The sequence below is a fragment of the Gambusia affinis genome, linkage group LG07, assembly GCF_019740435.1.
Source record: "Gambusia affinis linkage group LG07, SWU_Gaff_1.0, whole genome shotgun sequence".
Taxonomy (NCBI): domain Eukaryota; kingdom Metazoa; phylum Chordata; class Actinopteri; order Cyprinodontiformes; family Poeciliidae; genus Gambusia; species Gambusia affinis.
Genome location: NC_057874.1, coordinates 23703067 through 23717650, shown reverse-complemented (window position 1 = coordinate 23717650; position 14584 = coordinate 23703067). Strand labels below are relative to the sequence as shown.

At 35.0% G+C, this 14584-nt stretch overlaps 1 protein-coding gene across 1 annotated transcript; it reads left to right on the top strand.

Moving 5' to 3' along the window:
• Positions 1-6404: 6404 nt before the first annotated feature.
• rem1 (RAS (RAD and GEM)-like GTP-binding 1) lies at positions 6405-13805 on the top strand. Its single transcript, XM_044121607.1, has 5 exons — positions 6405-6626; positions 9465-9853; positions 11996-12078; positions 12790-12997; positions 13084-13805. Exons 2-5 carry the CDS (start codon positions 9499-9501, stop codon positions 13359-13361), a joined length of 924 nt encoding a protein of 307 aa, XP_043977542.1. The 5' UTR covers positions 6405-6626; positions 9465-9498; the 3' UTR covers positions 13362-13805.
• The last annotated feature ends 779 nt before the right edge of the window (positions 13806-14584 follow it).

Genomic DNA, 14584 nt, shown 5'->3' with positions numbered 1-14584 from the left:
GTTTATAAGAAGGTATTAAATGTTTAAACACACACCAGAGATATGAAAATTGAAATCTGAATCTCGAAAAGTTTTTCTTTTGCATAAACAACTGTACAATGTTTTACATTGCAAACAGAAGCATTTATTGAAACCACTGTCTGCAAAGATTGATCAGATATCTTAAATAGGCTGAATCCAGATTCTCTGATGAAGAAAAGTTTCAGTGTTCAGCTCTGCCTGTGTTTCTCCAAATAAAGCTCAGCATTTTGGCAGCCAAAGTTTTCAGGAGAGGAATCATCCCAAGGAACCGCCAGCCAATCAGGAGTAAAATTTGCAATAATTATGGCAGAGAGCTGACAGAAGAAGTAGCATCAAATATGAGCTATTTACACTATCTGATAGAACTTGTATGAGCACTGACCATTTTTTACAATATCTATTTATTTGCTATTTATTTGGGCAGAAGGGTATAAAAAGCTACATGTACACTATTAATATTAATTAGTGTTAATTCTCTGTCTAGAAATTACAAAAATTGCATCAATAGCTCTTGTTTTTGTTATAGTAACTGTAGTAAATCTTAAAAACTGATGACAATCAAATTCTGTATTTAGTTAAAGAAATTCTAACAGAATGTTTACTTTTAAATTCAAATGAAAGGGTCAGGGCTTTTGATTAGTGGTAATTGACAAACAAGGGAAGAGAGGAGCACGAAAAAGCAGGTACTTTTTATTTGTGTGTTTCTATAATGATTAACTTAAATGGACTTCGAGTGGGAAATTCTGATAGTTGCTCAAAATTTATTGAACTCATCCTTTTATTAAGCTCCGAAAAATAGATTTGTGTTCTCTGTAAGCATAGAGAACACAAATCAATAGCTTTATAAGTTAGCATTTTAATAACCATGCTTAGAAACTAAAGCCAGTAATTGTAGGATAACAGAAAATGAACATTGTTTTGTCTCCACTGTTTCAAAAATCAACTGTTTTTCCCCTTTATGATTAAAACAGCTGTTCAGTAAAATACTGTCCTTTACATTTCAGGGATCAGCATTGCCATGGTCAATGAGACGTCAGTTGACATCCTTTTCATATCACTCCTGGTTTTATTTGTAATTTTGGTTGTTCTGGTTGTGGTCTTTTGGATTTATAGACATTTCAAAAACAGGTAAAGTCTAAAGATTTTACTTTTTTTTTAAAACAAGTCTTTTGCTTGGATTTACTTGAACAAATGGAAACATAGTGTCATTATTTTAGTTAAGTTTAATTGTTTGGTGAAACGTTACTTAAGTGCAAGTATCTGATATGAGAGTGTAATGTACTTCTATGGGCTTCTGGTTCCTCAGAGACCTTACATTGATGAAGATCTCTGTTGGACAACCTCCACTGCAATTGGCCATCAGAACTAAGCCAGAGCATGCCCAGGAACTTATGGATCACCTTTTGAAAAGATTCGCATTGCAGGCGGAGACTGTAACAGATATTGACGAAGCAGCTCAAGAACATGGGGAAGAAAATGCTGCAGCCTCAACAGTCGCCTCAGATTTTTCCAAGAGTAGGTACTAATCACTTCTTTTTGACCTGTAATTCATTAGGATGTAAAGTGATGTAAATTCAGATGAATTGTTTCCAGTATTTGTTATAATACATTTCTTATTTTTGCTTGTGTCCCCTTCACAGTTCCGAATATTCTTTCTAAGAAAGTGTCCCATTGGCTCAGTGGGGCATTACCTTCATGGCAATCAAGCAAACAGCAAAGAAGTATGCTAATACCAAAACCAGCTTTGATTAATTTCATTTTCTGTATTTTATGTCTGAAAAATCCATTCATTTTACATTAATATTCTTCCTTCCAGCTCCAAGCATTCACTCTGTTTATACTGAAAATCAAGATGAAGCCGAGCCTGCTTCCTCCAGTCAAGCAGCAACCCACAGTGGAAAAAGTAACAAGAAGAGGAGAGAAGAAGAAACCATCCTTTAGACAAAGAATGAAGAACATCCATAACTCTTGTGACAATCACGAATTCTTGTTTAAAAATTTATCTGTCTAACCTGTTGATAAGGTTAGACTGATTAACTTCATCATCAGAAATCTGTTATAAACAAATTTTATAGACAGTGTCCATTGGTGAACACTGAAATTGAGATGAAACAATACTCCCTACACAAAACTCCCCTTTAAATGAACCCTAAATACAAGTATAAAACAGGAAGAACACACTTAAATATCTTAAAACCGTTTTTGGCTGAATTAAAACTTTCTTTGAGGAATGTGATGATCATACTTCTTGGTGTTTGGTTTGGAGGAAACAAATAAAGAAGTGGTTGTTCATAATCATACTGACAACAATTCAGCATGTAAAATATTGTAGATATATAATAACAGATTTTCAGAATTTAGTTACAGAAAATGTTGGGAAGCAAATTGAGTTTATGTCTGAAATTATTTTAGTGTTCTGTAATAAAAACCCTGAAAACAATAATAAGAAAGTTGCTTACTAGGATGTGTACCGGTAATAGCCTATTACGAATACACAACCGTACTACATTGCTAAAGTTTGATGCGGTATTGCACTTAGATATTGAACATCACTGGAGGGCTGCAAGGTTTACACATGTCCATCCATCCATCCATTAATCTTTGACTTCCACTCATTCAAAATTTGGTTGCATGGACAATACACACAAATATACACACCCACACGCACACAATACTGGAGGTATCCCAAGGTGCTCCCACGCTTGACAACGTAGTTACTCCAGTAAATTCTGGGTCTTCCCCGACTCCAAAGGGAGGCACCTGATCAGATACCAAAACTACATCTACTCACTCCTTTCAAATTATTTGAAATCAGGGCAGTCATGGTTAAAGAGACTAACGGCTTCTTGAGAGGAAGGACCTCCTGTAACGCTTCCTTACAGCTACACTGCTGCTTCAACAACCAATGGTGCAGAAGATGGCTGATGCTACAGAATGAAAAAAATCTGGGATGTTTCTCTTTTCAATTATTCAGCTGTCATGACAGTAGCTGCGGATCAGGGCATAGATGGACCTGTAAACCGAGAGCTTTATCATCTAAAGCACTTTGAATTTTTTTGTCTTGCCTTCACTTTTTGGTTCAGCTCTTTGTTTCTTCTCCCGACAGACTGGAGCAGCAGCTACATTACTGCAGATGAAGCCCCTATCTGCCTGTCCATTTCATGAACAAGACACTTAAAGTCCTCTGCTTGATATATTGTATGTATCATGTGAGACTCTCTACAACTGCCTGTTGACATATTGCTATTTGATATAATATTTAAGTTATATAAATCCTCAAAAAAATCAAAGGCAAAAATATTTTAGTTTTTTTTTTTTTTGTAGATTATGGCAAAAAGATGCTTTACTGTAGTTATTTCTGTTATTTAGTTTTATTTGAAAGTAGGAGCTGAAAATCCCATACTTTGGGAATGACTGCTCTAATTCATTTGTGATTAATAGCAGCAAATAAATACATATATTGATCTTACCACATGGGGGCAGTAGAAGTTAATATTATACATTATATTACTCGAACTTTATTATGCGTACAACTGAAAAACAACACTGTATGAAGCTTTTATTAGAATGAATCTATTTTAATAAATAGTATCAAAAATCTATTTATGTAGCATTTATTCTCTAATTCACACAAATTCTTAAAATCCTTCTTTGAACCTCAAAATGAGGTTCAACGATTGTTCGTGTTGCTATGTAGATATCACTACAGGTGGTCCTCTACAAAAATGCACCTAAATTGCTTTGCATATATAAACATTCACTTGAAGAATTGAGCAAGCTCAAAACATCTGCAGAAAAATGGCTACCTTGCTCATTTACACTAAAAATAAACCTTACTGATTTCACCCAGACAGTGGTAATTAATGCTATAGACATACTATTAACTCTATAAAGACCTCAACCGACTCTCTCTTCCTAAAATGGCATCATTTTGACAAAATAAAGTTTAAAGTTTCAAAATGAAAACTTTGAAAAACAAAGTTTTCAAATCATAAAAACTAACATTACAACATACAAAAACTATTTGAGTTAATGACGGAATAAAAAGAGTTACACTAATTCATAACAAGTTATTAATGACATTAAATGAATCATTCTGCTCTGCTGTTTCAAAAGTTGCTGTGCTGTGTATGTCTCTTCAGCTGATAAGGATGGTTATTCTTTTAACTTGGTCCTTTAACATTTACAGATGAAAGAAATCTGCTTTCCAAAATGAGTCATCTGGAAGGAATGGAAGTTCAAGTTTTAAACCAACTTGGAAGACAAATATTAGCTAGAGCAGCAGCTAAGCTGCAGATAATTTAAGGAATAATAAGTTGGTTTCCTCAAACTAAACAGCAAACAGCTTCCCTATGTACTTATTTGAAAAATCTGAGTTAATCTTCTATAGATATAAAAAAAAAATAGCTTCTGCAGCTTTTAAGGCAGAGTATTTATGGTGTAGAGACTATGGAAATGCTTCCTCTCACACTTAAACCTTTGAACTGCGTGGGGGTGGACAATATCTCAACATCTGTGATGTGTTGAGTTTCATTCACTCACTATGACACAGAGGAAGTACTGCATGCCCTCTATAATCTAATTTTCCATCATGTTACAGATGGAAAAAATTGAAAGCCATTTATGCCAGAAAAACTATACAGACTTTAGCACTAATGTTTGACACTTTTCCTGCAAACATGTCAAAATAGACTCTGATAATTCTGAAATAACCTTTTGTTTTAATTTGTACTGAATTTTTAATCATTTCTTTAATCCAATTATGAAAAAATGAATCTGATTCACCTGTAAACTGATTTATGCAGAACAGTCTGGTCTTACTTCTTAAAGGTCAGTCTGAGTCTGTGGCCTTTAAATTTTCCAGCCTCCTGCTGCAGTTTCTTATTGAACTCACCTCCTTTTTTTGGTTCACCACCTTTTCTCACAGTCTTCAATTAATTAGAGCTTATAAAAGTCCAAATACCAACTAAAACTTCCCTATGAAATTGTGTAATTTTAGAAGAAATGTATTTAGATAAAACATCCACACATCTGTGTCCAAACTTTTGGTCTGTACTGTATATTGTCTATGTAGTGCCTACCTCCAGGTGTCATCAGTCCAGATTTGTTGTATTCCCTGAACAGGTCATGAGTCAATTTATTAGCACATTACAGAGACACACAGGACAAACAACCCGTCTCTGAGACAAATTAACATAATAGTGATTTTGGACTGTGAGAGGCAGCTGAAGTAACTATGATTACACATGGTGAACTTGGAAACACCACACAGAGTCTAGGGTGGGCAGATTTCTTGAATGTATTATCCATTATTTTAAGTCACTCTACGGCATCTTATGGCATTGATGGTTGCACAAATTTCTAATTTATCAGACAGTCCAGTGGCAGAGTCCATGTCCTCTGTTGTGAGGTCCAAATAATCTATGTGTATAGTATTTTGAATAAAGAGACAAAGTAGTTAATTTTTTATGGAAATAATTATCAACCATTTCAGATTCAATACACAAAGGGTTTTACATGTTTGCCTTAAAAAGAGGATCCCATTTGTTAATTCATTTGATCTTAGTTGGAAAAAATACAAAAATCAACAGGATTTAGATCACTATTTCTTTGAAATAATTCATTTATTTGCCAAGAATATGTGCGTAAATGGGTGAATGACTGAATGTAGAGTGAAGTGCTTTGGGAATTTCTGATCTTCATAAAGCGCTAAACAATACAGACTATAATAGAAAAATTTAATTTACTATTTAATTTTATTCAAAAGTAAAAAGTCTCCAGGGCCAGATTTTGATCACTCCTGAATTCCAGTCAGGGGCTGCACAAACTCATTTCAGGGGCCTCAAACGGCCGCCAAGGTGCAGCTTGCAACAAACTTAACTAGCTTTTGTCAAATTAATAATAATATTAGCCTCTGTTGGATGTTTTATATAGAATTACTTTGTGGCAAAAACATACCTTTGTTTATTAATTTCAAATTTGAACTAATATCCATATCTTGTTAGCTCTATAGTCCAGGCAACTAATATGACATCCATGAGGGTAAAGGATAAAAAAAGGATTCTTCGTTGTATCAGAAAATATTTAATCTTCAGCTAACAATTTGAGTTATTGCTTTCATCTGTGTTAGTCTGGGAAATCTAACATTTTCAGCAAACAATAAAACAGAAATAATGTACCATCAAAAGGAAATATTGGGGGGTTTTTTAAACAAAATTTAGAACAGTAGAACAGAAAAAAGGCGTAAATCAAGCCAAGTTGTTTCATGTAGTTAATCTGTGTCATTTAGATCAAGCAGGAAGTGACCAAAAATGTTTGCTAAAGCAGCTCACCCTCCACTCTGATAAAAGTCCTGCACACTCTCCCTCCTCAGATATCTGTTTCTGCTCTGCTGTCTCTCTTGCACACACACTCACACAGAGGGAGACTGATAACTGTGATTCCGCTGCTGAATTTTTAACGCTGTTGTGGAACTTTTTTTTTTCCAGCCGGGGTTACTGTGGCACCGGGGTACTATTACACTGACAGAGACAGGGAGACCGGGCTCAACTCTTTTCTGTTGTTTACTGAGGCTGCACTGACCCAGACTGTGCATGGAGTGTATGGTAGGTCCAGAAATTTAAATGAAATGATTGACATTACTTTGTATCCTTTTAAGCATTGCGTGTGTTAAGCAGTTCCTGTACCTAGACAGAAATCATAAAACTTGTAATAGTGTATATTTTTTTTCAAATATTCTATCAATTGTGAAATGATGACAATACATCTGTACTTAATTTTAGTGAATATGAACTAATGATATTTGACATACAAGGTAGCACTTTTAGCCTCACGCAGAGTCCTTTTCCTGTGTAGACTTCTATATAAATGTGTGTATGTTTCGTTTCTTCTTGAGATTTCTTGTTACCTAATATATGTCTGGTATGAAGGAAGTTAATAAAAAAAATTTATCTTAACTTGTTAAGTTATGTATATGTTTTATTACCTCTGGGGTTGTTCTTGACGAAAACACAAAGAAAATTGACAACTTTGCTGTCAACAGATAAGTCCAATTTCTTTAATAAACTGAATAGTTTTAAAGTAGAGAGCTGGGTGGTTCATGGCTTATGCTTGTACTACAACTGCATAGCTCTTGGTCGGACTAAATGGTGCTCACCATCCTGGCTGTCATTCTTGGCATCTTTAAATGCTTCAATTATTCATTGCAGGAGGTTTGTTTAAGTATTGCTGGTACATCCTGCAAAGCTCATGTATTGGAAAGTTTTTTATCTTACAAATAACCTTTTCCCAATAATGTTTACAGTTTACAATTATTTGAGTCATTGTTGTTTTCCATGTAAATCAACTTTTGTGAGGAGTTTGATTAGTTTGTGAGGACAGTTTCAATTCAAATAAGCAGAGAATATGATTGCAGAACCAGCTGTAGTGAATAAATGCTACACCCATTTAACTTTTAATCAGACTAAAGAAAATGCTCTGTAGTAAATCAGCTGAGTTATAAACCAACAAACCAGAATCTGTTTTTTATGGACAAGTATGTCTTAAGTGTAGTTGTATAGAGTAGTTATGAGTAGTCAGTATCTAACTCAGTACAATCTAAATCAAAATTCTACCTTTTAAAATAAATCAGTGTAACTGGAAAAAATATTCCCAATACAGATAGGCACATGCTTCAAAATGTTGTTCATGATAAAACTTTTCAAATATAATTGTTTTTGCATGAGTATTTTTGCAAAGGATAAAATGTGAGTCAGATTTATTCCAAATAACATAAATATATATACTAAGAATGAGCAGTAATGGGTGTAAACAGTATAGTTATCTGGCACAGTTTCTATAAAGAAAGAACTGCTGGTTAGACAAAAAAATTCCAACTCAGTTATTCAGCATCAAGACAAAGATGTTGATCCCGTGAAAAAACACACACAAAATAAACAGTCTGACGCTATTACAAAAAAGTCTAAACATACTTTTGAGATTTGAATTGTTCCATATATGATAAATTCAGTCTTTAAGATACTTTTTTTTGCTTTGAGTATCTGTTAGCTTCCTGCATCCATGAGAAGTTTTCCAATTTCCAAAAAATTATGGTTATCATGAGAGGTATCCGGTGAAGCTACTGACTACTGAAAATACTCCACACAGCCCATTTGAAAAACTTTGATGTTCCTTTAAATAATTTTTACTAGACGACAACACATCCAAACCCAGGGAAAAAAACAAACAGAAAAATAAAATAAAAAAACAGAAATATCAGAATTATTATAAAAAAATAACAAGGTTACAAAATAACATTATTTTGCATAGTTTGATACTCTTGTCAATTAAGTATTTTGTTGCAAACTAGATCTACAATATCTTACAAAGGCATCTGAAAGATATTAAAAAAAAAACACTTAAAAGACACAAATAGCTTCATGAAATTTCAGATTGTTTTCTTACAGCAACAAAACATAATTTTGAAACATATATTGTGGCTGAAAATAAAAGTGAAAAAAGTAACTTCACAAGCCAAAATTAAAATGAAATCTAAAAAATTACATAGTTTTTCTTTTATGTATTTAAAAAGATGTTTGTATTAACAACAAATTAACTTTTATGTTGTGTTCTTTCCATCAATGGCGTAAAGCACTTTGAAATGCCTTGCTGCAGAAATGTGCTATACAAATCAAATTTGATTGATTGATTGATTGATTGATTGATTGATTGATTGATTGATTGATTGATTGATTGATTGATTGATTGATTGATTGATTGATTGATTGATTGATTGATTGATTGATTGATTGATTGATTGATTGATTGATTGACGTAAAGCTATTTAAAGATAGGGCTATTTTGAAATTGAGCGCAGGGTTGTTGCCAGAAAATACTAGAAATTTGACTTAGTCTTATTTGTGAGTCACAGTAAAATCTCATAGAGTGTAAGTATTGCTTGAGACAAAGAAAGGTACTTTGAAATACATCAGTATAATTGTTCCTCCTTACCTTTCTGTCCACCTCTGGCTCACCTATTTCTCCCAAATATATATCTGTTGGTGTCTGTCAGCAGACAGAATGGACTGTGTGATCTTGTGTGAGTCATTTGCTTTATGAGATAAATGTTGTGACTGAATCATAAATTTCTCAGACCATTGTCATGTTTACTACTGTGTTTAATGAAACTAAAGTTGCACCACTTTCTCTGTGAGTCCTAAAGAAGCTGCACTAAAGATGAAGAGGAAGGGTCAAGTTTTCAGTGTACAGCCTGCCACATTGGGAGTTTGCATATTTTTAGGTTTAAGAAGGACGAAATATCATTTTATTTAATCTGAGAGTTTAACTCATGATTACTCTGAGGATCAGTGTTTTGCTAGAACCGCCCTGGATATACGTTTAACATACGTCTTATGTTTTATAACATTGATGATTATAAAATGTAATCTGTTACATTTTCCTTATAGGCTAATCCCGTCCTGATGCTGTTACCATAACATTATGACCCTTAACACTCAGAGAGATAAGGAGCCTCTGCGGCGTCGAGGGAGTACACCAATTCCTCCCCTCTATCAGCAGCTAAGTGGGACTTGGGACCTTCGAAGATCCCTGAGCACACAGCCAGAGCGTCCTGGTCCAACTCGCAGCCACCCTCCTTTAGGGCAGTCAGCATCTTACCATCCCGGAGACAAGTCTCTACACTACCGTGCTCACTGGAGTTCTGACTCAGATGACGACTCACAGAGTGAATCAGAGTGTGTGTACAGAGTGGTGTTGCTTGGCGACCATGGTGTCGGAAAGACCAGCCTTGCAGGCATCTTTGCTGGAATCACGGAGAAAGATGATCAACCTGGAGGTGGGATGCTGTTTGTGGAACTCTTTAATAAATTAGTTGGCAGTGTGCTTTCATGTTTTCAGCAGTGCCTTAATTTATTGCTTTTTCATTAAACAAGATGTTCAATTTATTGCACTCTGTAAATATCTTTGTGAACTCTGGTTTCCATCAGACACGACAGGGTCCAAAGTTCTCAGCATCATTCACAGGAAATGAAACATGTGGAAAGTGGAAAAAATGACCATCATGTTTAGCTTGACACACTTTCTCTAGATGTAAAGCTGTTTCAGCATCTTCCATCAGTCCTCACAATTACAGATTGACTGTATGATCTAGAGATCCTGGCACCATATGGGCCCCATAACCCGCCACAGTGCTCCTTGTCCTTCTGACTGAAGATGGCTACAATCACAGCCGCTCTGTATTTGAAAATATATGTTAAGACTATGTAAAATCTTGAAGTGACACATAGCCACAAATAAAGCTAGATATAAATAACTAAATAATTTTTTTATGAAGCAGTAGGTGGACTCATTATGAAAAGCAACAATAGGTATGAGGAAAAATTAATACATTAAAATAATAAAAAATATATATAGGACATTATTGTGGGGTAGCCACTATGCCCCTGATATTCTTCCCCAAAATGCTGTTGTTGGCACCACAGTTACCAAAAATATCCATCTTAAGCAGCATTTTAGATTTTACTTGAACAAAGTTTTGTTTACACAGTATTTATAACCTTTGGTGTACAGAACATCACATGGATGCAGAAAACGCAGATTTGTGCCCAGCATCTTTGACATTGTTGTGGTATGGCAACCTTGACTGGCCCGACATTATTGATGAGCTCTTGTGTCATGTGACTTTGGGCCTCTGGCAATGATTGGCAACCCATATTGATCCATTAGCAGTCTGACACACTGTGTGGACAGGGTCGGTGTGCAGTTACTTGTACTGAATTAACTCTGGGTTTTATTTAGCATTTTGTACATATTGTTGACTCAGAGATTGTTTGTGCTGTTCCTCATTCTAAAACAGTCATTCTGGTGGTAGACGTGTTTTAGTTTTCAGAACTTTTGTCCAATTTTTGGCCAAAATTGTGGCTTTTCAAAACTCAGTTTCACTTCGAAGAGCCATCACTTTAGTTTAAGCTGATATTTTTTTAAAGTTAATAGTTCAATTTAAATGCAAGCTTTTGACAGCACCTCAAATGTGATCTAATCAACTGTACTCAACATTTTCTTCCCAAGAGATTATAAATAAGATAGAAAAGAAAATGTAGAATAACATGAACAAGTTTAGAGGGTCTGTTTAACCAGTCCAGTACATACCATAATCTGATTTTACCCTCAGAAAGTACATATTTGCTTAGTTTTAGTAGTCTAGAATTTGTGATTTCTAATCATTTATATTTTTCATTTATATTTCAGAACATTTTTTAATCTAAGCTCCTATGCATTTCAAGACCATACAATTCAGTTATTTTAAAGACAGTCAAATGATAAAGTTAATACTTGAAGTTAAACTTGTTTTATAAATGGTAACAAGAATTTGCGTAGAAATTTGCAGAAAACCTGCAAAATGTTGTAATTTTAACTAAATATCATCAGCTATAGTGAAAGAAATTTCACAGTAAATTTATTTCACTGTGTAGTAAAAAGTCAGGGAAAAATTCAAAGCTTTTTAACTAGTAGATGTGTGAACGTCTTATATTATTATCATTACATCAGTCTCATAAAACTGTCCTGAATCGACAAAATGGTGTTTTCTAATGTGGCAACAAGTCATCCAAAAGGAGCAGCATTAAATGGCAGGATAAGTATAAAAACATCTTGTTCAGTTTATTTATTTGCATAAACTTTTTACAAAATGATTTGTTCTAAATAAGATTTTATCAAATATTTTAATTCTCATAACTTCCAGTGTAATTTGAAAAGCATCACATTGGAAAAAGAGAAAAGAATCCAACAATCTTTTACACAAGGGTCAAGTCAACTCTATTGTTATATCTCATGTCAGCAACAAGGCATCTCAAAGTCAAAACCTTTTTATACGAATGACTCCAAAACTCAAATCCAACGTAACAACACAAGAGATGAGAGATGTTAAACATTAAATTTTATCAGCTGTTTACATGCCTGTATTTATTGTCCATTACAGAGGACACATATGAGCGGACATTAATGGTGGATGGAGAGGAAACAACACTGATTGTCATGGACACATGGGAGAGTGACAAATCGGTATGCTGTATTTGAGTGAGTGTTTATTGGAGTGGAAATATTTCTAAGCAAGAAATATAACTACTTAGTTCTGTCCAGATAAATAAGAAGCATACCATGAATGTGTGTATGTATATGTCATCATTGTTAACAAAGGAAAAAGTTCTGAAAAAGCAATTCAGACCATGTTTTTCTAAAACAAATAATTAAAAAACAAAGCTTAAATTTGAGCACAACCAATCAATTGCCTGGGTATTAAGCATTCATTTGTGTTGGTAAAATATCTTCCAAACATCTGCTTTCTTTAAAATTAGTGCAACCATTAAAAAAGAAAAATGTAGTAGACATAGTCACGGTCAAATTCACCCCATTCATTTAAAGGTAAACAACAATTTCTTTCTGTAGGTTATTTGCCGACTTAATGACTATTATTTAATAAAGTGTTTGTCAAAATTGAATAATATGAATGAAAATGTACAATCTGGTCTTTACAGTTTCTAAAATTATGAAAATAACCTCAAACTAAGCATCACTGACTTGATAATTTTAGTTTTTTTTAAACAATATGAAACCATAATAGAACTGTTTGTAGAAAAATAAGTATAGCTATGCCACAGCCCTATGCAAAGTACATATGACCCTAAAAGTTAAAGGTGATTCACTTTCTTTTTATTATCCCTTTATTTTGTTTAGGAAAACTTAAGAAGTCTCTGTCCTTGTGTCCTTTGTTAGGAAAAAGGAGACCCATCCTGTCATGATGACTGTCTGAAGGTGGGGAGTGCTTATGTTATTGTTTACTCTGTCACCGACCGCTCAAGTTTTGATTCAGCTGCTGAACTCCGCATAACACTGAGGCGCGCACGACAAGCCGAAAATCTTCCCATCATCCTCGTAGGAAACAAGAGTGACTTGGTCCGGGCCAGAGAGGTCGCTGCGGAAGGTGGGGTCATTGATCCGTAATTGAAAAATGGCTGAACATCATTTGATCCTACTTTAATAATTTAGCCTCTTTCCTTTCTTTCCTAGAGGGGAGTGCTTGTGCAGTAGTGTTTGACTGTAAATTCATTGAGACGTCTGCATCCCTACAGCATAACGTGTCCGAACTGTTTGAGGGTGTGGTGCGACAGATTCGTCTCCGTCGGGACAGCAACGAGGTCACAAAGCACAGAAACTCAATCTACAAACGTAAAGAGAGCCTCACCAAGAAGGCCCGCCGTTTCCTGGATCGACTGGTGGCACGAAACAACCAGAGAATGGCGGTTAAAGTGCGCTCCAAGAGCTGCCATGACCTAGCTGTCCTCTGAAGACTTGCTTTCATCAAGACTTTTATTGTGACTTCTTGAATGATTGCCTGCTTGTAATACTGTGGAAAATAGCATCAGCTGTGTCTATCACGACCAGCGGGTCAGGCTCAGACAAAGCTGTCACTGACAAAACGAATGAACAGAAGACACTTACTGTGACTATGGCTTCCCTATTTTACGATTTAGTGTCAAATTCGTTGTGACTTTTCCTCCAAATGACGTCAATATGGGGATTTCGGATGAATATAACAAATCACCATTCTATGGTTTAACAGTGGCATGTGTGCGTTTAAGTGTGTGTGTGGGTGCACGTGTGTGTGCGCGTATCAATAGAGGTGATGTGACATTGTTCATTATGGGGAACCTGATCACTGTATCCACGCTGTTGTTATCCCGAGATTTCTTGTGTTCAGATGAATGTGCTAAATAAAATTTCAAAAGTCATAAAATCATGTTTACTAGAATTGTACAAAAAAATACAAATTTTGCGATTTTTAAATATTGTTTAAATTAGCATTGCATACTTGCCAGTGTCTATTGAAAAGTGAAAGTTCTGTCAATTTTTACCACTTCATCCTATTGTGTGCCCAGTTTCCTAAAGATAATATTCTGGTGATGTTAAAATTTGATACCAAACCAGGTCATGTTGCTTTTACTGTCATTACAACCATATAAGCGTGAAACACTGAAAAGTTACATAAAATTTAGTCTTCCAGGAACCTAGCACTACATATACTTACATACCAACCTGATTAAAATGTGAAGCCCATAATCTGAAAGTGAGGACCCACATGACTATCTGATATTATGTTAAGAGTTCATGTAGGAGGTTCATGGGATTTCCCACAATACTGCTGGCTTTACCGATCCAGGGTGTGTGGTAAATGAAAGAAAGAAAATGACAATTTTTCAGTGGAGTGCTTGAAAAATGTTCAAATATGAATTCATCATTCAGGCCATCAAGTGAAGACCAAGGAAGATGGTGGGGCCATGGGGATTCTCCGCAGAGGATCTGTTTAAGTTAAGTCCTGCATGGTCACTCTGTGGTTTTATTAAAGCCAGTGATCATGACTTTTGATTTAGCAACTCTTAGTAACAAGTTGTTGACTTTGCTTCAGTCTGTAAGCCATCACACCTCCTTTCTGAATGCTGACTTGACATTTTTATTGATGAAACGCACCATGGTATACTTTGCAGATGACATAATGCAGTTTGATCTGTGC